General features: G+C 45.5%; 2 protein-coding genes and 15 non-coding genes across 17 annotated transcripts in view; 1 reads left to right on the top strand and 16 right to left on the bottom strand.

Moving 5' to 3' along the window:
- pdzk1 (PDZ domain containing 1) overlaps positions 1-3,867 on the top strand; it is a 5,633-nt gene extending 1,766 nt beyond the window's left edge. The window contains 7 exon segments of the mRNA XM_060040559.1: positions 1-238; positions 240-286; positions 579-629; positions 632-774; positions 1,817-2,080; positions 2,375-2,672; positions 3,223-3,867. The exon segment at positions 1-238 is cut by the window's left edge and continues 12 nt beyond it. Of these exon segments, the coding sequence (XP_059896542.1) occupies positions 1-238; positions 240-286; positions 579-629; positions 632-774; positions 1,817-2,080; positions 2,375-2,672; positions 3,223-3,251 (1,070 nt within the window). The 3' untranslated portion in view covers positions 3,252-3,867.
- A 981-nt stretch (positions 3,868-4,848) lies between these two features.
- Positions 4,849-10,575, bottom strand: si:ch73-390b10.2 (Golgi pH regulator). The gene is made up of 14 exons (XM_060040062.1): positions 10,336-10,575; positions 10,096-10,155; positions 9,800-9,903; positions 9,594-9,700; positions 8,984-9,085; positions 8,584-8,704; positions 8,277-8,357; positions 7,655-7,764; positions 7,358-7,446; positions 7,173-7,265; positions 6,836-6,931; positions 6,182-6,271; positions 6,020-6,085; positions 4,849-5,458 (listed from the first exon to the last, which is right to left on the bottom strand). The coding sequence occupies exons 1-14, from the start codon at positions 10,375-10,377 to the stop codon at positions 5,252-5,254; spliced, it is 1,368 nt and encodes a 455-aa protein (XP_059896045.1). The 5' UTR covers positions 10,378-10,575; the 3' UTR covers positions 4,849-5,251.
- A 1,189-nt stretch (positions 10,576-11,764) lies between these two features.
- Positions 11,765-11,836, bottom strand: trnah-gug (transfer RNA histidin (anticodon GUG)). The gene has a single exon. It is a non-coding gene; the product is annotated as a tRNA-His (tRNA).
- Positions 11,837-12,458: 622 nt separating this feature from the next.
- Positions 12,459-12,530, bottom strand: trnah-gug (transfer RNA histidin (anticodon GUG)). The gene has a single exon. It is a non-coding gene; the product is annotated as a tRNA-His (tRNA).
- A 684-nt stretch (positions 12,531-13,214) lies between these two features.
- trnah-gug (transfer RNA histidin (anticodon GUG)) lies at positions 13,215-13,286 on the bottom strand. The gene has a single exon. It is a non-coding gene; the product is annotated as a tRNA-His (tRNA).
- Positions 13,287-13,752: 466 nt separating this feature from the next.
- Positions 13,753-13,824, bottom strand: trnah-gug (transfer RNA histidin (anticodon GUG)). The gene has a single exon. It is a non-coding gene; the product is annotated as a tRNA-His (tRNA).
- Positions 13,825-15,367: 1,543 nt separating this feature from the next.
- Positions 15,368-15,439, bottom strand: trnah-gug (transfer RNA histidin (anticodon GUG)). The gene has a single exon. It is a non-coding gene; the product is annotated as a tRNA-His (tRNA).
- A 466-nt stretch (positions 15,440-15,905) lies between these two features.
- trnah-gug (transfer RNA histidin (anticodon GUG)) lies at positions 15,906-15,977 on the bottom strand. Its single transcript has one exon. It is a non-coding gene; the product is annotated as a tRNA-His (tRNA).
- Positions 15,978-16,982: 1,005 nt separating this feature from the next.
- Positions 16,983-17,054, bottom strand: trnah-gug (transfer RNA histidin (anticodon GUG)). Its single transcript has one exon. It is a non-coding gene; the product is annotated as a tRNA-His (tRNA).
- A 466-nt stretch (positions 17,055-17,520) lies between these two features.
- Positions 17,521-17,592, bottom strand: trnah-gug (transfer RNA histidin (anticodon GUG)). Its single transcript has one exon. It is a non-coding gene; the product is annotated as a tRNA-His (tRNA).
- A 466-nt stretch (positions 17,593-18,058) lies between these two features.
- On the bottom strand, positions 18,059-18,130 carry trnah-gug (transfer RNA histidin (anticodon GUG)). Its single transcript has one exon. It is a non-coding gene; the product is annotated as a tRNA-His (tRNA).
- Positions 18,131-20,212: 2,082 nt separating this feature from the next.
- Positions 20,213-20,284, bottom strand: trnah-gug (transfer RNA histidin (anticodon GUG)). The gene has a single exon. It is a non-coding gene; the product is annotated as a tRNA-His (tRNA).
- A 466-nt stretch (positions 20,285-20,750) lies between these two features.
- trnah-gug (transfer RNA histidin (anticodon GUG)) lies at positions 20,751-20,822 on the bottom strand. The gene has a single exon. It is a non-coding gene; the product is annotated as a tRNA-His (tRNA).
- Positions 20,823-21,288: 466 nt separating this feature from the next.
- Positions 21,289-21,360, bottom strand: trnah-gug (transfer RNA histidin (anticodon GUG)). The gene has a single exon. It is a non-coding gene; the product is annotated as a tRNA-His (tRNA).
- Positions 21,361-22,361: 1,001 nt separating this feature from the next.
- trnah-gug (transfer RNA histidin (anticodon GUG)) lies at positions 22,362-22,433 on the bottom strand. Its single transcript has one exon. It is a non-coding gene; the product is annotated as a tRNA-His (tRNA).
- A 466-nt stretch (positions 22,434-22,899) lies between these two features.
- On the bottom strand, positions 22,900-22,971 carry trnah-gug (transfer RNA histidin (anticodon GUG)). The gene has a single exon. It is a non-coding gene; the product is annotated as a tRNA-His (tRNA).
- Positions 22,972-23,437: 466 nt separating this feature from the next.
- Positions 23,438-23,509, bottom strand: trnah-gug (transfer RNA histidin (anticodon GUG)). Its single transcript has one exon. It is a non-coding gene; the product is annotated as a tRNA-His (tRNA).

The following is a 23,509-nucleotide window of genomic DNA, read 5'->3' as shown; positions in this document are numbered from 1 at the left end:
CCGAGCGAGCGGGGGCCCGGACCAACGACCGGCTGCTGGAGGTGAACGGGGCGAGCGTGGAGCAGGCCACGCACGAGCAGGTGGTGGAGAGGATCAGGGTGGCGGACGGCGCCCTCATGTTCCTATTGGTGGACGAGGACACATACCGCTACTACCAGACCAATCAGATGATGGTAGGGGCGGGGCTGGCCACCGTGAAGCACCTCCCACACCAGCCACGCATCGTTTACCTCACCAAAGACCGAGGGGTACGGCTTCCTGCTCAAGGAGGACCCCAAGACCAAAGGTGGGTCTATGCACACACACACACACGCACACGCACACACACACACACACACACACACACACACACACACACACACACACAGACACACGTGCATCAAACCATTCATAGTAAGCCTTTACTCTGGAACCCTTTTCGTTTCAAAACTCGTAAAGGGACTTCACCTAACTCCGTCCAAAGTATTAGTCAGCCGTCACTCCTGTGATTCATGACAGCGGTTAGCGCGGCGATGCTACGCTACTTGGGGCTACCGTTAGCCGCGGCTAGCGTCCTGACGGGGGGGTCTGCTCCACAGCCCACCTCATCAAGGACATCGACGTGGGGAGCCCGGCCCGGAGGGGGGGGCTGGTGACGGGGACCGGCTGGTGGCCCTGGACGGGGCGGCGCTGGAGAGCCAATCCCACGAGGCGGCGGTGGAGCACATCCGACGGGCGGGTGGCGCGTGCTGCCTCCTGGTGGTGGACCCCGACACCGACAGGATGTACAAGATGGTAGGCCACCACACACAGCGGTAACCAGTGGCTCAAACCAGTAGAGGAGTTATACAGTAGTTATACCCAGTGGATCCAACCAGTAGAGGAGTCATACCCAGTGGATCAAAACCAGTAGAGGAGTCATACCCAGTGGATCAAACCAGTAGAGGAGTCATACCCAGTGGATCAAACCAGTGAAGTAGTTATAAAGTAGTTATACCCAGTGAATGAAACCAGTAGAGGAGTTATAAAGTAGTTATACCCAGTGGATCAAACCAGTATAGTACTTATACCCAGTGGATCAAACCAGTGTAGGAGGAATAAAGTAGTTATACCCAGTAGATGAAACTAGTAGAGGAATTATACCCAGTGGATCAAACCAGTATAGTACTTAATACCCAGTGGATCAAACCAGTGTAGGAGTAATAAAGTAGTTATACCCAGTGGATGAAACTAGTAGAGGAATTATACCCAGTGGATCAAACCAGTATACGAGTTATACCCAGTGGGTGAAACCAGTAGAGGAGTTATGCCCAGTGGATCAAACCAGTATAGGAGTTATACCCAGTGGATCAAACCAGTATAGGAGTTATACCCAGTGGATCAAACCAGTATAGTAGTTATATCCAGTGGATCAAACCAGTAGAGGAGTTAGTATCGACGTTTGGTTATTTGTGCCTTGCAACCATTTCCACCAGTCACAAAGAGTTCCCATCCTTATTGGTAGATGGACTACATCAACACAGCGCTTCTCCAACCAGTGGCCTCTTAAAGCGCTGAACAACACTGCCTCACATTCACCCGTTCATCCACACATTCACCGCCGGCGGCGGAGTCGGCCCCGCAGGGCGACAGCCAGCTGGTCAAGAGCAGTCAGGGGGAGGCGTCTCACTCAGGGACACCTCCACACTCAGCTAGGAGGAGGAGATCAAACCAGCAACCTTCTGGTTACCGGGCAACCCGCTCTACCGCCTGAGCCACATGCTGCTAACCACCGTTAGTTAGTTAGTTAGTTAGTTAGTGGACCAGTCCTGCTCACCAGATCACCTGCTCTCCCCAGGCCGGCGTGTCCCCCATGCTCTACTGGGAGGAGACCAAGGGGTCTGCGTCCCCCCCAGCTACTCCGACGCCATCCACCTGCCGGCCCCCCCCCCGCCCAGCACCAGCAGGCGACAGGGAGGAGCAGCAACAGGAGCAGGAGGAGGAGGAGGAGCAGAAGGAGGAGGAGCTCAAGCCTAAACTGTGCAAGATGCAGAAGACGTCCGCAGGCTACGGCTTCCACATCAACGGCATCCGGGGCGTGTGTGGGCAGCACATCGAAGAGGTACCCCCCCCCGCCGGCCTGGTACCCCCCTCCTAGGGCGTGGTACCCCCCCCCGCACTCCGACAGGGGGGGCCTTGACACTGAGGCACCAAGTGTGTGCGCGTGTGTCCGTGCGTGTCTGTGTGTCCGTGCGTGTCTGTGTGTCTGTGTCTGTGTCTGCGTGTCTGTGTTTGTGTGTGTGTGTGTGTGTGTATGCGTGCGTGTGTGCGTGCGTGTAGCTGGACACGGTTTGGGTCCGAGGGGAGCCTCTCTCACGCCCCCCCCCCCCCCACCCCCCCCCCCCTCCCCTCCCAGGTGGTGCAGGGTGGGGCGGCCGACCTCGCCGGGCTGCAGGACGGCGACGTGGTGGTGGAGGTGAACAGCGTCAACGTGGAGAGCTCCGCCCACGAGGAGGTGGTGGCGCTGGTCCATCGCAGCGGCGCCTCCCTGGAGCTGCTGGTGGCCTCGCAGCGTGTCTATGACCGGCTCCGGGCCCGGGGGGCGCCCATCACCCCCACGCTGCTGGGACCGGGCCCCGGGGTCCAGACCCAGGCCACGGTGGAGCCCCGGGCCGGGACCCCCCCCCCCCCGGACCCCCCCCGCCCGGGAGAGGGTAGGCCAGAGACACGCAGCAGCTCCTGAGTCAAACATGAAAACAATCAAAGGCCCTTTACATTTATATTAATTATATTACCATTCAGGGCATTCAGCCAACATTTATCCAAAGCCACTTACAATCAATACATTTGTCCACAGATGGAGCAACAACAGTATATCGCTGTCGGTACAGTAAGGATGTTCATAGAACCAAGTGCTAAGCACTAACTATCACTAGGTTAACCCATTCCCCGTGTACAACAGAGACAGCTAGGATAAGATGCTGCACAACGCTAAGTGCTAGGTTTAAGTGCCAGGACGTACAACATACAATAACTAGGGGGGGGGGGGGGGGGATATGCAGAGTCCTGGTGAACTCTGAACAGGTGAGTCCAGGTGAACTCTGAACATGCGAGTCTTGAGTCTTTTGCGGAAGCTGGTGAGCTTTAATGCCCATAATGGCATCACCATTTAAACAGATTAAAAGACTATCATTCTCCTCGTCTAATTACTGAATTGGAATAAATATACGATATAAAAACATTATCATTTGCGCTCTTTTGCAGACGCCATCGGTGTCGTCTGCCTCGTCTGAGGAGGGCGTGGATCTGAGGTTCTGAAGGCCGTGAGCACCCCTCTGGTCCCCAATTCCTCCTCTGAATAACGGCAACCACACTGAGGGCCCTAACTCATCCTGAGGGCCAAACACACTGAGGGCCCCAACTCATCCTGAGGGCCAAACACACTGAGGGCCCCAACTCATCCTGAGGGCCAAACACACTGAGGGCCCCAACTCATCCTGAGGGCCAAACACACTGAGGGCCCTAACTCATCCTGAGGGCCAAACACATTGAGGGCCCCAACACTTCCTGAGGAACTCAGAAGTTCATTGACTGAGGAAAGAGAAGGCTTCACTGTTAACCATCTACCTTCTAATTGTGCAAATATGATTATCAACAGAATTAATGAGCCATGACATTAACACTTGTTGTATCCTAATGAGTCACTTTCCTAAAGGCCGTGGAGTACTGGTTGTATGAAACTTCTTTAATCTGTAAAAATATCCTATCCCTACACATAACATAAGCTATTAAACATGTTGCATACTTTAATGATCAAATATCCTAATATAAAGCATTATTTATCAGTTGTTCTGACCTGCTATGTAAAACAAAGAATATTTAAATAAACTATTTTATTTCGTTTTAAAATCAGCCTCCACATGTTTCCAACCTCCCTGTTCGTCCAAACCTCGGCCTCCCCACTTCCACCGGTCACCGATCCCCAACCAATCACAGAAGAGACACCCTGAAAGGTGACCCATAATGACACAGAACCCGCCCCATACATCCTGTCATGTGACCTCACGCCAGAGTTCCCATTGTCCGGTAATTACCGGTCTTTGACCGGAAAAAATGAGGATCGAAAATTCTAAATGACTCCGGTCAGAATGACCGATTGGAAATAAGGCCCCGTACACACGGAGCCGAAACGGGCGAAAACGATCGGTTTCGTTTTATGCGGAATATTCAAGGCGCTGGTTCTCCACAGAAAAAAGTGGAGCGCATCAACCCTGCACGCATACAGCATGCGCGCTGTATGCAAACATTCAGTCACGAGGAGATTCAACCTTTTAAATTGAGCAGCATGAATGTGTTCATTTGAATTGTGTTTAAATATGCTACAGTGGTCATTTGTTTAGCCAATTCATGTAAAACAATGAGGGTTTTGATTGTAGCGTAGCCTGTGATAAAATAAATAAGTTGTTACATTTTGTGCACTCGCTCAAATTGATCGCTATAGACTACCGTAGGTTTATGATCTAAACGGCGGCAAGCTAGCGGCAAGCTTTGCGGAGTACCGGTATTTAACAACCATGGCGAATCAAAATATGATCAAACACTTCTTCTTCTTTATAGCCTGCCTATCAAAATTTTAAGTGCAATAAACACGGACAATATCCGACCGATTTTTTTTCCAATTTGACCGGTAAAATGAAACCTTCCCGGTCACATGACCGGCACCAATTTATTCTAGCGGAAACACTGCCTCACGCTGCGACATCATGTCCGGTCACGTGACCAGGGTGGTCTCTTGTCTCGCTATTGGCTGACTGGGGCTCGGTCATTTCTACCCAATTACCTCCAGCACCTTTACGATCCATTCACAAAGAAAGAAACCACACACACTGACACGATTTAAAGGATTTATAGTTCAACAGATTGACTGACAACCAAATACCCAACCACAACAATTGTGGTCGATAATTCCATTCAAACGCTCGTACAGCGTCCAATCACGAGGAGTCCAGCGGTCAGCCATTCCTGATTCAGGAAGTACGGGCCGACCAATCAGCTCAGAGAATCAGCCCTGATTCACAAAACAGTTGAACTCAGGAATCCCTGAATTCAGCCGAAAGAGTGAGAGGAAGAGAGCGAGAGAGACAGAGACAGAGACAGAGAGAGAGCGAGAGGAAGAGCGAGAGGAAGAGAGCGAGAGAGGAAGAGCGAGAGGAAGAGAGCGAGAGCGAGAGAGAGAGAGGAAGAGCGAGAGAGAGAGAGACAGAGCGAGAGAGAGAGCGAGAGAGAGAGGTCATCAGAGGACCATCTGTTTCTCGGGCGCCTGCTTGTGAGCGAGGTAGAGGAAGAGGATGCTGGAGAGCGCGCTGACGAGGAAGATGACGTCGAACCAGCGGTGGTAGAAGTTGAACTGCAGCTCTCCGAGGACCTCGGTCACGATGGAGCGGTACTCCAGAGGCATGCTCATCCTCATGAGCAGCACCGAGGACACAAAGTACATGCCCTGGAGACAGACACACAGCGCTGTTAGAGACACGCTGTTACACCACAAAGTACACACCCTGGAGACACACACCGTTACACCACAAAGTACACATCCTGGAGACAGACACACAGCGCTGTTAGAGACACAGACTGTTACACCACAAAGTACATGTCCTGCAGACAGAGACACACAGCGCAGACAGACAGACAGACAGACAGGGGGGTGTTACGCCCTCGGTAGCCCTGCTGAACGGTCCCTTTGGACAGAGCCCGGGTTGACCGAGTTCTTTTCCCAGCAGACTCATCGTGGGACGGGGCCGGTGCTGCCTCCACTGGGAGGAAGGACGTTCTCCTCCCTGGGGACCGATGCAGACCTGGTGCACCCCGTTTTTTTTTATGTGGGTGATATTGTGAATAATATTCAAAGATATTTTCCGCAACAAATGTGTCTCTGATTTAATAATAATTTGCTGTAATGGACGATAAGACGTGAAGACTGGAAGTGTGCCGACCAATCGATGGCTGAAGGGTAGGTTGAGCTCCATTTGGCTCGCAGAAGACCTGGAGGACAGCAGCTCACCATGATCTGAGCCAGGACCAGGACGATCACGTTGGACGACTTGCTACTGGAGATGGCGTAGAAGAACTAGGAAGAAAGAAAGGATCCATTAACATCACTGAGGGGTCCCAACGTAACAAGTTATATCAGATATCCACGACCCTGTAGAAGTGAGAGTCTCACCTTGGTCAGGGTGATGAGAAGACCTCGGATGGAGGTGACGATGATGATGCCCACCAAGATGAAGGAGATGTGCTGCGACCAAAACTTCACCTGAGAGAGAGAGAGCGAGAGCGAGAGCGAGAGCGAGAAAGCGAGACACAGACAGACAGACAGACAGACCGACGAGGACAGAGATGCCGGACGAACGCAACAAAAACACAAACATTAATCATCTGTTCGTCTGCCCCACCAGCAGTAGAAAAGAGTAACATATTCTGGTGCTTTGTCGGCAGAGTGAGATATGAATATGTATTATGAACCCACCGAGTGGGGAGTCATTAAAAGCTTATCATTGACAGGTTTTAAGTACAGGAGGAGCAGATAAAGACTTTAATGGATGGGAAATCATTAACTTCACATGAGATCCGACACGTGGTCGGTGACCCAGAGAGGAACAGGACAGGGATGGACTGATGAGACAGCCAATGAGAGCGGGCGTGGGGGGGGGGGTTCTGATGAGACAGCCAATGAGAGCGGGCGTGGGGGGGGGGGGGTCTGATGAGACAGCCAATGAGAGCGGGCGTGGGGGGGGGGTCTGATGAGACAGCCAATGAGAGCGGGTGTGGGGGGGGGTCTGATGAGACAGCCAATGAGAGCTGGCATGTGGGGTCTCACATCAAACTGAATGCCGAGCCAGTTGACGGTGATCTCGATCCCCCTCGTCACGGGGTCCGTCTTCCCAACGCGGTCGAACACGATGTTTATTGTGGCCTGGGCAGGACAGAAACACAAGGGCATCTTAGGACAGAGTGTGTGTGTGTGTGTGTGTGTGTGTGTGTGTGTGTGTGTGTGTGTGTGTGTGTGTGTGTGTGTGTGTGTGTGTGTGTGTGTGTGTGTGTGTGTGTGTGTGTGTGTGTGTGTGTGTGTGTGTGTGTGTGTGTGTGTGTGTGTGTGTGTGTGTGTGTGTGTGTGTGTGTGTGTGTGTACCAACGTGGTTCAAAGTCATTCTCACCATGAAGATTTTCCAGACACAGTAGATGGAGAAGAAGTATCCCAGGAAGTTAAAGTATTTCCCCTGGAACGTCTTGGAGTACTCGATGCGCTCCTGGGGAAGAGGAAGGCCTGGGTTAAGACACAGCGAAGCCCCGGCGTTGGGGGGGGGGGGGGGGGGGGGGGGGGGGGGGGGGGGGGGCTGACCTTGGTGGTCTGGAGGTCCACCGTCTCCAGGAACAGCTGCCGGCTCAGCTCCTCCAGGGCGTCCACCTCCTGCTGCACCAGGGAGAGGTCTGGGACCAGGGGTCAAGGAGCGCCGGGACAGCACGGTACACGGTGACCTGCCTGCACGCACACTGCACATTAGTACCCCGCGGCCGCCCCAAGTGCTCTACTATACTGCCTCACATTCACCCATCCACCCATTCACACTCTGACGGCAGAGTCAGCCATGAAAGGCGACAGCCAGCCGGTGGGGAGCAGTCGGGTCAGGGAGGATACTCTCGGTGCCCGACGGCGAGGACGTCACGCTCTTGATCATGGCCCAGAAGCCCGTCTGCTTGTTCTGGTCCTCGCCGCGCTGGTACATCTGCCGCCGCGTCATCGCCATCCTGGGAGGACAGCGGGCGCACAGAGAGACACACACACGCACAGACACACATAGAGACACACACGCACACCGAACGGACGCACACAGACACACACGCACACCGAACGGACGCACACAGACACAGAGACACACACACGCACACCGAACGGACGCACACACACGCACACCGAACGGACGCACACAGAAACACACGCACACCGAACGGACACACACAGACACACACGCACACCGAAGGGACGCACACAGACACACACACACACACACAGGGACAGAAACACATGCGCACACACGGACACACACACACACACACACACATGCAGGGACACACACGTACGGACACATACACAAGGACACAAAGGCACAACGTACGGACACACACAGACACACACACGTACGTAGGGACAGACGGACACAAACGCACACATACACAGACAGAAGACGTCAGTGGACCGCAGCCTGTTGGGGCGGCTTTGTTGAACAATAACCTCCGTCCGTCTGAAGACGGCGTCTGACCTTTTCTTCTTGCTGACGATCATGTCCATAGTCTGGAGCAACCTCCTCTCCAGGGCCAGGATGTCGCTGTCTGTCACGTTCCTGGAGACAGCATCGACAGCAAACCGTCACCACCGCTTTATGTACTGGACAGAACCCTAACCACGGCCAGCTTGTTGCTGACACAGAGCGTTATTAACACCCAGGGCGGCTGACGAGCGAAAACAGAAAGGCTCTGATGCGCTGGAGTGTCAGTCCGCTGAACAACACAACAGTGAACGGTAAACAGGAAGACCGCAGGATAGAGGAAGGGCCCTGATTGGTCTACCTGAGGAAGTAGGACATGTAGGTGTAGGGGCAGTTGACGGCACCGAACCCCGACAGCAGGGCCATCAGGGTGACCCCGATGACCCCCACGCGGCTGATCAGCTGCTCGATGGACAGGATGCCTGGGAGACACAGCATCAGAGGATGAAGAAACCCATACAACCCCTCCTCAGCCAATCAGCAGCCCCCATTTGAGTGACTCAACAAACCCTCCTTTGATGAAGTGTTTTAAAATCACAGAAATTATGGAAAATACCGATCACAGGAGTCAGATGAATGATCGATACTAAACAAGTAGTTACTAGCAGGAATTCTTTGAGTAGTGCTCAGAAAAAAGTAAGCAACCAAATACTTGCAAAGCTGTCTGCAGTGTTACCGGGGGGGGGGGGGGGGGCTCTCACCGTGTTTGGGGCTGAGGATTGGGAAGGGGTCGCCCAGCTTCCAGAAGAAGTACATGAAGGTAAACCACACCACACACGCGAACAGGAGCTTCTGTCTCTGCACTGCGGAGCAAAGGAAAAGTATCATTACCGTTAACTACTGTACACAGGAAAAGTATCATTACACAGGCTTAATGCATGAATCAGTGAATATATTATAAGAGATTAGTTTATTAACAAAATTTGAATATCATCATCCTTCAAAGAATTCAACAATATTTTCAAAACAATGTTAAAAATGTTTGTTGACATTGAACAACATTATCTAAATGTAACGTATTCATGAACAACTAAGTGATATGTACTCTCTGGGTGGAGTCATTCTGCGACTATTAGAGTACAGCACACGATGTCTGTCTGAACCAGATGTGTGTTCGCGGGGGATCACTGCTGTGTCGAATAAACCAAATCCCAGGGAACGCATTTAGAAAACCATGCGCAGGATTGTGAATCCCAGAGCGAGGTTTACAAATCCACGATGGATTTACACATCACAGCCTTTTGTTTATCATGTGACCGCAGACTAGTACAGGTTCTGTACTATTGATTCCACTTATTTTCTCCTACTCACGCAGGCGTATGTTGCTGACCACAAAGTAGCCGATGTAGAACGGCACCACGAAGATGAGCACCAGCAGGATCACGTACAAGTTCAGCTTCCAGTGGAAATACCGGGAGCTGAGGAGAGGTGTTCCATTAGTGTAGAGAGCAGGGTCACGATCGAACAACCCTCTGGGTCTTTGGTCATGACCCGGGGGACGGGGACAGGACACTTACCTACTGCTTAATGCACCAAGAATCTCAAAGATGATGAGCTCAAACATGGTGCATGAGAAGGCAAAGGTGATGGAGAAGACGACTTGGACCACATACTGCCGCACCTGTTGACCGAGAGGACATTATCACCCGACATCAGACTGGGTCATAGAGGTAGGGTTTGTTTGCTTTGAATGAGATGAGCATTGAATCGTGACACAAACATTCTGAAGGAGACATTAATATGGACTCCTTCAGATATTGGACCAATAGCGCTGTTGTTTCCATGGAGACTGTGACTATAAGTGGGTACCAACCTCGTAATCTTTGAAGAGCTGTCGCATAAAGAACAGCCATCCGAAACCAAAGAAGAGCACCTGTGTGGGAATAAAGCAACAGGTAAGCGAAGGGGACTCCTGTCCGCGTGGACGCCCCCCCCCCCCACAATCCTTCCTCAACCCGGAAGTGGAACCATCTGACAGTCCTACATCTCAATCCATCATTTATAACTTAACGACGTCGCAGTAATGTGGATGTGGATAAAGTTCCCGCGGTACCTGAGAGGTGAACATGATGACGGAGTCCACGAGGAACGACATGCTGCAGCCCGCCACGCGAGTCAACGGATTAAAGTTCAGATCGATTTAATCCGAGCTCATTTTTATTTAACTGGATCGCAGCGTGAAGTGGTGGTTTATTGTGGGAGACAGTGCCTTCATTCTCACGGAGTCATTTGAGCTGTCAGACAGGCGGCGTTTACGTCATCGACGAGCGCCGCTGTCGGTGGTTCCGTCGCACACGTCTGACGTTGGAGGAGCGACGACAACGACGCCAGGGCAGAGCCTGTCTACGAATATTAATACATAATAATAATAATACATTTAATTTAGAGGCGCCTTTCAAGACACCCAAGGTCACCTTACAGAGCATATAGTCATAATTCAAAACTATGTAAAACAGACTAGGAATAAAAGGAAAACAGAGGTTAAACATGAATAATAATAATAATTAATAACACTCAAAGACGCCTAAAGTGAAGGGGGGACCTCACTAACCACCACCAATATGTAGCACCCACTTGGGTGATGCACGGCAGCCAATCGGTGCCAGAACGCTCACTACACACCAGCTTGAGGTGGAGAGTTAGGGATGAGGTGGAGAGTGAGGGAAAAGAACATTCAAACACTATCGACCATATTTAAACACTATCACCCACATTTAAACACTATGGACCACACGTAAACCCTATCGACCACATTTAAACACTATCGCCCACATTTAAACACTATGGACCACATTTAAACACTATGGACCACATGTAAACCCTATCGACCACATGTAAACCCTATCGACCATATATAAACACTATCGACCACATTTAAAAAACTATCGACCACAATCAAACACTATCGACCCCATTTAAACATGTAAACCCTATCGACCACATTTAAACACTATCGACAAATAAATTACTTATCAACACTATCGACCACATTTAAACATGTAAACCCTATCGACCACATTTAAACCCTATCGACCACATTTAAAAAACTATCGACCACAATATATTATATATATTGTGGTCTATATAATATTAGACATTCTCTGGCCAGGGTCATTGTTTATTCATTCTTAATTCAAATTATTAAAACATTATTCGTATTATTTGTATAGCACAACATGCATAGCTCCTAACCAATACATCCGGATTAATTCCGAGTTTTTTTTTAAATTACTTAATATGGCAAATGAATCAAACCTTTTTTTTATTTTTTATATTATCATTACTAGTATTTTGTTATTTACAATGCTGTCCATTTGTAAATAAAAAAGTGATTTCATGCAGCAGGTAAATGAGACTACAGGTTGACCCAGACATTAGGATCGAACATCATTGAAACGTTTCTGTTGAGATTCAAACTGCTTTACCAATACACAATAAACCTTCATAAAAGGAGTCCCGTATGCCGTGACATTGTGTTTCAATGCCGTGACCCGGATTCGAACCGGGGTTGCTGCGGCCACAACGCAGAGTACTAACCACTATACGATCACGGCGAGCTACCAGGGCCGATGACCAATTCGTCCAACCGAACCTATACTGAAACATACTGGATAACGTGACACTTGTCTGCAGGGTATTTTTTTATTTATATCTACAGCGGAGGTGGACTTGTAATGTTCATTTTCATTCCATTTTGTTGCTTGTAAAGTAAGGTTGACTTCGTGAGCTACTGGTTGCCTGAATTTCCCCAAGGGGATGAGAAAAGTATCTTCTTATACGACTACTACTACTACTACTACATCATTCTGTCTTCTACTGGTAGCTCCCTCGCATAGACTGGTGGTTTGTACGTTTGAGGAACACTTTAGGACTCCCGGACGGTGGGGGAAGATGGCACTAAAATAGAACAAATTCAATGCAAGCGACACCAGATCAATGCCGAACAGGAATACAAATAAATAAATACAGTAGAATGCACAGCGAGTCCAGGCCTGAATGGGCTCGGTGAGTTCCGTGTCGGGCCGGAGGGGGGAGCTGTTGGGTCGGGATCTCGTCCTCCTCCTAAAACAATTTCGGTGAAAGACGAAAAAGGGAGCTCACAGTTCATTTCTGTTAATAAACCTGTTGGCATAATTTGCTAAAAGTAGACCCGTATGCCGTGACATTGTGTTTCAATGCCGTGACCCGGATTCGAACCGGGGTTGCTGCGGCCACAACGCAGAGTACTAACCACTATACGATCACGGCGAGCTACCAGGGCCAATACTCCGCACGGTTAATTCTGTTTTTAATTAAATCATGGTTGCAGGTGATTTCAACACACCGTATTCCAAATATGTTATGTCTAGTATCCGCTTGTAGCTGTTGTTTATTCTCTGATTGTCATCTGCATTTTAGTATTGGTACTAGCATGATGGTGATTTCTCTACGGCCCTGGTAGCTAGCCGTGATCGTATAGTGGTTAGTACTCATATGTTTTTTTTTTTTTTTTTAAGTCCAGTTTCATCTGTTGCTACCTCGTTTGGGTTCTTTAAGATGCAACACTTTTATGTCAGGAAGGAAAATCCAGACGTGAAAGCAGATAGAAATCTACAGCAAATCAAAGAAATTAGGCTAAATTACAAATCAAATCGAAAACCTACCCCATAAAAAACTACGATCAGCTACAAATTTGTTCTTAAACACCATAATAGAGAAATATGCACTTAAACAGAATAACCTATGACACTTAAGTGTTCAAATGAAATATGCCTGTCCAAATGTAAACATAAAGCAACGACAACCGTCTACAGAGCAAACACAACTTGTCAAATGAAATGTGCCCGTCCAAATGTAAACTCAGAGCAACGACAACCGTCTACAAACCAAACACAACTTGTTCAGCCTTTTACAGATAAAACTTGACCCGTATGCCGTGACATTGTGTTTCAATGCCATGACCCGGATTCGAACCGGGGTTGCTGCGGCCACAACGCAGAGTACTAACCACTATACGATCACGGCGAACTACCAGGGCTTTCGAAGTACTCTCCCATCAATTTCATCTGTTGCTCCCTCGTTTGGGTTCTTTAAGATACAACACTTTTATGTCAGGAAGGAGAATCCAGATGTGAAAGCAGATAGAAATCTACAGCAAATCAAAGGAATTAGGCTAAATTACAAATCAAATCGAAAACGTACCCCATAAAAAACTACGATCAGCTACAAATTTGTTCTTAAACACCATAATAGAGAAATATGCACTTAAACAGAATAACCTATGACACTTAAGTGTTCAAATGAAATATGCCTGTCCAAATGTAAACATAAAGCAACGACAACCGTCTACAGAGCAAACACAACTTGTCAAATGAAATGTGCCCGTCCAAATGTAAACTCAGAGCAACGACAACCGTCTACAAACCAAACACAACTTGTTTAGCATTTTACAGATAAAAGATGACCCGTATGCCATGACATTGTGTTTCAATGCCGTGACCCGGATTCGAACCGGGGTTGCTGCGGCCACAACGCAGAGTACTAACCACTATACGATCACGGCAAGCTACCAGGGCTGTCGAAGTGCTCTCCCATCAATTTCATCTGTTGCTCCCTCGTTTGGGTTCTTTAAGATACAACACTTTTATGTCAGGAAGGAGAATCCAGATGTGAAAGCAGATAGAAATCTACAGCAAATCAAAAAAAATTAGGCTAAATTACAAATCAAATCGAAAACTTATCCCATAAAAAACTACGATCAGCTACAAATTTGTTCTTAAACACCATAATAGAGGAAGTATGCACTTAAACAGAATAACCTGTGACACTTAAGTGTTCAAATGAAATATGCCTGTCCAAATGTAAACATAGAGCAACGACAACGTAAAAAAAAACAACACAACTTGGCAAATGAAATATGCCCGTCAAAATGTAAAAACAGAGTAACGACAACCGTCTACAAACCAAACACAACTTTTTTCGCCTTTTACAGATAAAACAGGACCCGTATGCCGTGACATTGTGTTTCAATGCCGTGACCCAGATACAAACCGGGGTTGCTGCGGCCACAACGCAGAGTACTAACCACTATACGATCACGGTGAACTACCAGGGCTTTCGAAGTACTCTTCCATCAATTTCATCTGTTGCTCCCTCGTTTGGGTTCTTTAAGATACAACACTTTTATGTCAGGAAGGAGAATCCAGATGTGAAAGCAGATAGAAATCTACAGCAAATCAAAGAAATTAGGCTAAATTACAAATCAAATCGAAAACGTACCCCATAAAAAACTACGATCAGCTACAAATTTGTTCTTAAACACCATAATAGAGAAATATGCACTTAAACAGAATAACCTATGACACTAAAGTGTTCAAATGAAATATGCCTGTCCAAATGTAAACATAAAGCAACGACAACCGTCTACAGAGCAAACACAACTTGTCAAATGAAATGTGCCCGTCCAAATGTAAACTCAGAGCAACGACAACCGTCTACAAACCAAACACAACTTGTTCAGCCTTTTACAGATAAAACATGACCCGTATGCCGTGACATTGTGTTTCAATGCCGTGACCCGGATTCGAACCGGGGTTGCAGCGGCCACAACGCAGAGTACTAACCACTATACGATCACGGCGAGCTACCAGGGCTGTCGAAGTGATCTCCCATCAATTTCATCTGTTGCTCCCTCGTTTGGGTTCTTTAAGATACAACACTTTTATGTCAGGAAGGAGAATCCAGATGTGAAAGCAGATAGAAATCCACAGCAAATCAAAGAAATTAGGCTAAATTACAGATCAAATCGAAAACGTACCCCATAAAAAACTACGATCAGCTACAAATTTGTTCTTAAACACCATAATAGAGAAATATGCACTTAAACAGAATAACCTATGACACTTAAGTGTTCAAATGAAATATGCCTGTCCAAATGTAAACATAAAGCAACGACAACCGTCTACAGAGCAAACACAACTTGTCAAATGAAATGTGCCCGTCCAAATGTAAACTCAGAGCAACGACAACCGTCTACAAACCAAACACAACTTGTTTAGCCTTTTACAGATAAACGATGACCCGTATGCCGTGACATTGTGTTTCAATGCCGTGACCCGGATTCGAACCGGGGTTGCTGCGGCCACAACGCAGAGTACTAACCACTATACGATCACGGCGAACTACCAGGGCTGTCGAAGTGCTCTCCCATCAATTGCATCTGTTGCTCCCTCGTTTGGGTTCTTTAAGATACAACACTTTTATGTCAGGAAGGAGAATCCAGATGTGAAAGCAGATAGAAATCTACAGCAAATCAAAGGAATTAGGCTAAATTACAAATCAAATCGAAAACGTACCCCATAAAAAACTACGATCAGCTACAAATTTGTTCTTAAACACCATAATAGAGAAATATGCACTTAAACAGAATAACCTATGACACTTAAGTGTTCAAATGAAATATGCCTGTCCAAATGTAAACATAAAGCAACGACAACCGTCTACAGAGCAAACACAACTTGTCAAATGAAATGTGCCCGTCCAAATGTAAACTCAGAGCAACGACAACCGTCTACAAACCAAACACAACTTGTTTAGCATTTTACAGATAAAAGATGACCCGTATGCCATGACATTGTGTTTCAATGCCGTGACCCGGATTCGAACCGGGGTTGCTGCGGCCACAACGCAGAGTACTAACCACTATACGATCACGGCAAGCTACCAGGGCTGTCGAAGTGCTCTCCCATCAATTTCATCTGTTGCTCCCTCGTTTGGGTTCTTTAAGATACAACACTTTTATGTCAGGAAGGAGAATCCAGATGTGAAAGCAGATAGAAATCTACAGCAAATCAAAAAAAATTAGGCTAAATTACAAATCAAATCGAAAACTTATCCCATAAAAAACTACGATCAGCTACAAATTTGTTCTTAAACACCATAATAGAGGAAGTATGCACTTAAACAGAATAACCTGTGACACTTAAGTGTTCAAATGAAATATGCCTGTCCAAATGTAAACATAGAGCAACGACAACGTAAAAAAAAACAACACAACTTGGCAAATGAAATATGCCCGTCAAAATGTAAAAACAGAGTAACGACAACCGTCTACAAACCAAACACAACTTTTTTCGCCTTTTACAGATAAAACAGGACCCGTATGCCGTGACATTGTGTTTCAATGCCGTGACCCAGATACAAACCGGGGTTGCTGCGGCCACAACGCAGAGTACTAACCACTATACGATCACGGTGAACTACCAGGGCTTTCGAAGTACTCTTCCATCAATTTCATCTGTTGCTCCCTCGTTTGGGTTCTTTAAGATACAACACTTTTATGTCAGGAAGGAGAATCCAGATGTGAAAGCAGATAGAAATCTACAGCAAATCAAAGAAATTAGGCTAAATTACAAATCAAATCGAAAACGTACCCCATAAAAAACTACGATCAGCTACAAATTTGTTCTTAAACACCATAATAGAGAAATATGCACTTAAACAGAATAACCTATGACACTAAAGTGTTCAAATGAAATATGCCTGTCCAAATGTAAACATAAAGCAACGACAACCGTCTACAGAGCAAACACAACTTGTCAAATGAAATGTGCCCGTCCAAATGTAAACTCAGAGCAACGACAACCGTCTACAAACCAAACACAACTTGTTCAGCCTTTTACAGATAAAACATGACCCGTATGCCGTGACATTGTGTTTCAATGCCGTGACCCGGATTCGAACCGGGGTTGCTGCGGCCACAACGCAGAGTACTAACCACTATACGATCACGGCGAGCTACCAGGGCTGTCGAAGTGATCTCCCATCAATTTCATCTGTTGCTCCCTCGTTTGGGTTCTTTAAGATACAACACTTTTATGTCAGGAAGGAGAATCCAGATGTGAAAGCAGATAGAAATCCACAGCAAATCAAAGAAATTAGGCTAAATTACAGATCAAATCGAAAACGTACCCCATAAAAAACTACGATCAGCTACAAATTTGTTCTTAAACACCATAATAGAGAAATATGCACTTAAACAGAATAACCTATGACACTTAAGTGTTCAAATGAAATATGCCTGTCCAAATGTAAACATAAAGCAACGACAACCGTCTACAGAGCAAACACAACTTGTCAAATGAAATGTGCCCGTCCAAATGTAAACTCAGAGCAACGACAACCGTCTACAAACCAAACACAACTTGTTTAGCCTTTTACAGATAAACGATGACCCGTATGCCGTGACATTGTGTTTCAATGCCGTGACCCGGATTCGAACCGGGGTTGCTGCGGCCACAACGCAGAGTACTAACCACTATACGATCACGGCGAACTACCAGGGCTGTCGAAGTGCTCTCCCATCAATTGCATCTGTTGCTCCCTCGTTTGGGTTCTTTAAGATACAACACTTTTATGTCAGGAAGGAGAATCCAGATGTGAAAGCAGATAGAAATCTACAGCAAATCAAAGGAATTAGGCTAAATTACAAATCAAATCGAAAACGTACCCCATAAAAAACTACGATCAGCTACAAATTTGTTCTTAAACACCATAATAGAGAAATATGCACTTAAACAGAATAACCTATGACACTTAAGTGTTCAAATGAAATATGCCTGTCCAAATGTAAACATAAAGCAACGACAACCGTCTACAGAGCAAACACAACTTGTCAAATGAAATGTGCCCGTCCAAATGTAAACTCAGAGCAACGACAACCGTCTACAAACCAAACACAACTTGTTTAGCATTTTACAGATAAAAGATGACCCGTATGCCATGACATTGTGTTTCAATGCCGTGACCCGGATTCGAACCGGGGTTGCTGCGGCCACAACGCAGAGTACTAACCACTATACGATCACGGCAAGCTACCAGGGCTGTCGAAGTGCTCTCCCATCAATTTCATCTGTTGCTCCCTCGTTTGGGTTCTTTAAGATACAACACTTTTATGTCAGGAAGGAGAATCCAGATGTGAAAGCAGATAGAAATCTACAGCAAATCAAAAAAAATTAGGCTAAATTACAAATCAAATCGAAAACTTATCCCATAAAAAACTACGATCAGCTACAAATTTGTTCTTAAACACCATAATAGAGGAAGTATGCACTTAAACAGAATAACCTGTGACACTTAAGTGTTCAAATGAAATATGCCTGTCCAAATGTAAACATAGAGCAACGACAACGTAAAAAAAAACAACACAACTTGGCAAATGAAATATGCCCGTAAAAATGTAAAAACAGAGTAACGACAACCGTCTACAAACCAAACACAACTTTTTTCGCCTTTTACAGATAAAACAGGACCCGTATGCCGTGACATTGTGTTTCAATGCCGTGACCCAGATACAAACCGGGGTTGCTGCGGCCACAACGCAGAGTACTAACCACTATACGATCACGGTGAACTACCAGGGCTTTCGAAGTACTCTTCCATCAATTTCATCTGTTGCTCCCTCGTTTGGGTTCTTTAAGATACAACACTTTTATGTCAGGAAGGAGAATCCAGATGTGAAAGCAGATAGAAATCTACAGCAAATCAAAGAAATTAGGCTAAATTACAAATCAAATCGAAAACGTACCCCATAAAAAACTACGATCAGCTACAAATTTGTTCTTAAACACCATAATAGAGAAATATGCACTTAAACAGAATAACCTATGACACTTAAGTGTTCAAATGAAATATGCCTGTCCAAATGTAAACATAAAGCAACGACAACCGTCTACAGAGCAAACACAACTTGTCAAATGAAATGTGCCCGTCCAAATGTAAACTCAGAGCAACGACAACCGTCTACAAACCAAACACAACTTGTTCAGCCTTTTACAGATAAAACATGACCCGTATGCCGTGACATTGTGTTTCAATGCCGTGACCCGGATTCGAACCGGGGTTGCTGCGGCCACAACGCAGAGTACTAACCACTATACGATCACGGTGAACTACCAGGGCTTTCGAAGTACTCTTCCATCAATTTCATCTGTTGCTCCCTCGTTTGGGTTCTTTAAGATACAACACTTTTATGTCAGGAAGGAGAATCCAGATGTGAAAGCAGATAGAAATCTACAGCAAATCAAAAAAAATTAGGCTAAATTACAAATCAAATCGAAAACTTATCCCATAAAAAACTACGATCAGCTACAAATTTGTTCTTAAACACCATAATAGAGGAAGTATGCACTTAAACAGAATAACCTGTGACACTTAAGTGTTCAAATGAAATATGCCTGTCCAAATGTAAACATAGAGCAACGACAACGTAAAAAAAAACAACACAACTTGGCAAATGAAATATGCCCGTAAAAATGTAAAAACAGAGTAACGACAACCGTCTACAAACCAAACACAACTTTTTTCGCCTTTTACAGATAAAACAGGACCCGTATGCCGTGACATTGTGTTTCAATGCCGTGACCCAGATACAAACCGGGGTTGCTGCGGCCACAACGCAGAGTACTAACCACTATACGATCACGGTGAACTACCAGGGCTTTCGAAGTACTCTTCCATCAATTTCATCTGTTGCTCCCTCGTTTGGGTTCTTTAAGATACAACACTTTTATGTCAGGAAGGAGAATCCAGATGTGAAAGCAGATAGAAATCTACAGCAAATCAAAGAAATTAGGCTAAATTACAAATCAAATCGAAAACGTACCCCATAAAAAACTACGATCAGCTACAAATTTGTTCTTAAACACCATAATAGAGAAATATGCACTTAAACAGAATAACCTATGACACTTAAGTGTTCAAATGAAATATGCCTGTCCAAATGTAAACATAAAGCAACGACAACCGTCTACAGAGCAAACACAACTTGTCAAATGAAATGTGCCCGTCCAAATGTAAACTCAGAGCAACGACAACCGTCTACAAACCAAACACAACTTGTTCAGCCTTTTACAGATAAAACATGACCCGTATGCCGTGACATTGTGTTTCAATGCCGTGACCCGGATTCGAACCGGGGTTGCTGCGGCCACAACGCAGAGTACTAACCACTATACGATCACGGCGAGCTACCAGGGCTGTCGAAGTGAACTCACATCAATTTCATCTGTTGCTCCCTCGTTTGGGTTCTTTAAGATACAACACTTTTATGTCAGGAAGGAGAATCCAGATGTGAAAGCAGATAGAAATCCACAGCAAATCAAAGAAATTAGGCTAAATTACAGATCAAATCGAAAACGTACCCCATAAAAAACTACGATCAGCTACAAATTTGTTCTTAAACACCATAATAGAGAAATATGCACTTAAACAGAATAACCTATGACACTTAAGTGTTCAAATGAAATATGCCTGTCCAAATGTAAACATAAAGCAACGACAACCGTCTACAGAGCAAACACAACTTGTCAAATGAAATGTGCCCGTCCAAATGTAAACTCAGAGCAACGACAACCGTCTACAAACCAAACACAACTTGTTTAGCCTTTTACAGATAAACGATGACCCGTATGCCGTGAAATTGTGTTTCAATGCCGTGACCCGGATTCGAACCGGGGTTGCTGCGGCCACAACGCAGAGTACTAACCACTATACGATCACGGCGAACTACCAGGGCTGTCGAAGTGCTCTCCCATCAATTTCATCTGTTGCTCCCTCGTTTGGGTTCTTTAAGATACAACACTTTTATGTCAGGAAGGAGAATCCAGATGTGAAAGCAGATAGAAATCTACAGCAAATCAAAGGAATTAGGCTAAATTACAAATCAAATCGAAAACGTACCCCATAAAAAACTACGATCAGCTACAAATTTGTTCTTAAACACCATAATAGAGAAATATGCACTTAAACAGAATAACCTATGACACTTAAGTGTTCAAATGAAATATGCCTGTCCAAATGTAAACATAAAGCAACGACAACCGTCTACAGAGCAAACACAACTTGTCAAATGAAATGTGCCCGTCCAAATGTAAACTCAGAGCAACGACAACCGTCTACAAACCAAACACAACTTGTTTAGCATTTTACAGATAAAAGATGACCCGTATGCCATGACATTGTGTTTCAATGCCGTGACCCGGATTCGAACCGGGGTTGCTGCGGCCACAACGCAGAGTACTAACCACTATACGATCACGGCAAGCTACCAGGGCTGTCGAAGTGCTCTCCCATCAATTTCATCTGTTGCTCCCTCGTTTGGGTTCTTTAAGATACAACACTTTTATGTCAGGAAGGAGAATCCAGATGTGAAAGCAGATAGAAATCTACAGCAAATCAAAAAAAATTAGGCTAAATTACAAATCAAATCGAAAACTTATCCCATAAAAAACTACGATCAGCTACAAATTTGTTCTTAAACACCATAATAGAGGAAGTATGCACTTAAACAGAATAACCTGTGACACTTAAGTGTTCAAATGAAATATGCCTGTCCAAATGTAAACATAGAGCAACGACAACGTAAAAAAAAACAACACAACTTGGCAAATGAAATATGCCCGTCAAAATGTAAAAACAGAGTAACGACAACCGTCTACAAACCAAACACAACTTTTTTCGCCTTTTACAGATAAAACAGGACCCGTATGCCGTGACATTGTGTTTCAATGCCGTGACCCAGATACAAACCGGGGTTGCTGCACAACGCAGAGTACTAACCACTATACGATCACGGCGAGCTACCAGGGCTGTCGAAGTGAACTCACATCAATTTCATCTGTTGCTCCCTCGTTTGGGTTCTTTAAGATACAACACTTTTATGTCAGGAAGGAGAATCCAGATGTGAAAGCAGATAGAAATCCACAGCAAATCAAAGAAATTAGGCTAAATTACAGATCAAATCGAAAACGTACCCCATAAAAAACTACGATCAGCTACAAATTTGTTCTTAAACACCATAATAGAGAAATATGCACTTAAACAGAATAACCTATGACACTTAAGTGTTCAAATGAAATATGCCTGTCCAAATGTAAACATAAAGCAACGACAACCGTCTACAGAGCAAACACAACTTGTCAAATGAAATGTGCCCGTCCAAATGTAAACTCAGAGCAACGACAACCGTCTACAAACCAAACACAACTTGTTTAGCCTTTTACAGATAAACGATGACCCGTATGCCGTGAAATTGTGTTTCAATGCCGTGACCCGGATTCGAACCGGGGTTGCTGCGGCCACAACGCAGAGTACTAACCACTATACGATCACGGCGAGCTACCAGGGCTGTCGAAGTGAACTCACATCAATTTCATCTGTTGCTCCCTCGTTTGGGTTCTTTAAGATACAACACTTTTATGTCAGGAAGGAGAATCCAGATGTGAAAGCAGATAGAAATCCACAGCAAATCAAAGAAATTAGGCTAAATTACAGATCAAATCGAAAACGTACCCCATAAAAAACTACGATCAGCTACAAATTTGTTCTTAAACACCATAATAGAGAAATATGCACTTAAACAGAATAACCTATGACACTTAAGTGTTCAAATGAAATATGCCTGTCCAAATGTAAACATAAAGCAACGACAACCGTCTACAGAGCAAACACAACTTGTCAAATGAAATGTGCCCGTCCAAATGTAAACTCAGAGCAACGACAACCGTCTACAAACCAAACACAACTTGTTTAGCCTTTTACAGATAAACGATGACCCGTATGCCGTGAAATTGTGTTTCAATGCCGTGACCCGGATTCGAACCGGGGTTGCTGCGGCCACAACGCAGAGTACTAACCACTATACGATCACGGCGAACTACCAGGGCTGTCGAAGTGCTCTCCCATCAATTTCATCTGTTGCTCCCTCGTTTGGGTTCTTTAAGATACAACACTTTTATGTCAGGAAGGAGAATCCAGATGTGAAAGCAGATAGAAATCTACAGCAAATCAAAGGAATTAGGCTAAATTACAAATCAAATCGAAAACGTACCCCATAAAAAACTACGATCAGCTACAAATTTGTTCTTAAACACCATAATAGAGAAATATGCACTTAAACAGAATAACCTATGACACTTAAGTGTTCAAATGAAATATGCCTGTCCAAATGTAAACATAAAGCAACGACAACCGTCTACAGAGCAAACACAACTTGTCAAATGAAATGTGCCCGTCCAAATGTAAACTCAGAGCAACGACAACCGTCTACAAACCAAACACAACTTGTTTAGCATTTTACAGATAAAAGATGACCCGTATGCCATGACATTGTGTTTCAATGCCGTGACCCGGATTCGAACCGGGGTTGCTGCGGCCACAACGCAGAGTACTAACCACTATACGATCACGGC

This window comes from Gadus macrocephalus, chromosome 20 (assembly GCF_031168955.1).
Source record: "Gadus macrocephalus chromosome 20, ASM3116895v1".
NCBI classification, from domain to species: Eukaryota; Metazoa; Chordata; class Actinopteri; order Gadiformes; family Gadidae; genus Gadus; species Gadus macrocephalus.
Note: the sequence above shows the minus strand (reverse complement) of the source record. Positions and strands in the feature narration are given on the sequence as shown.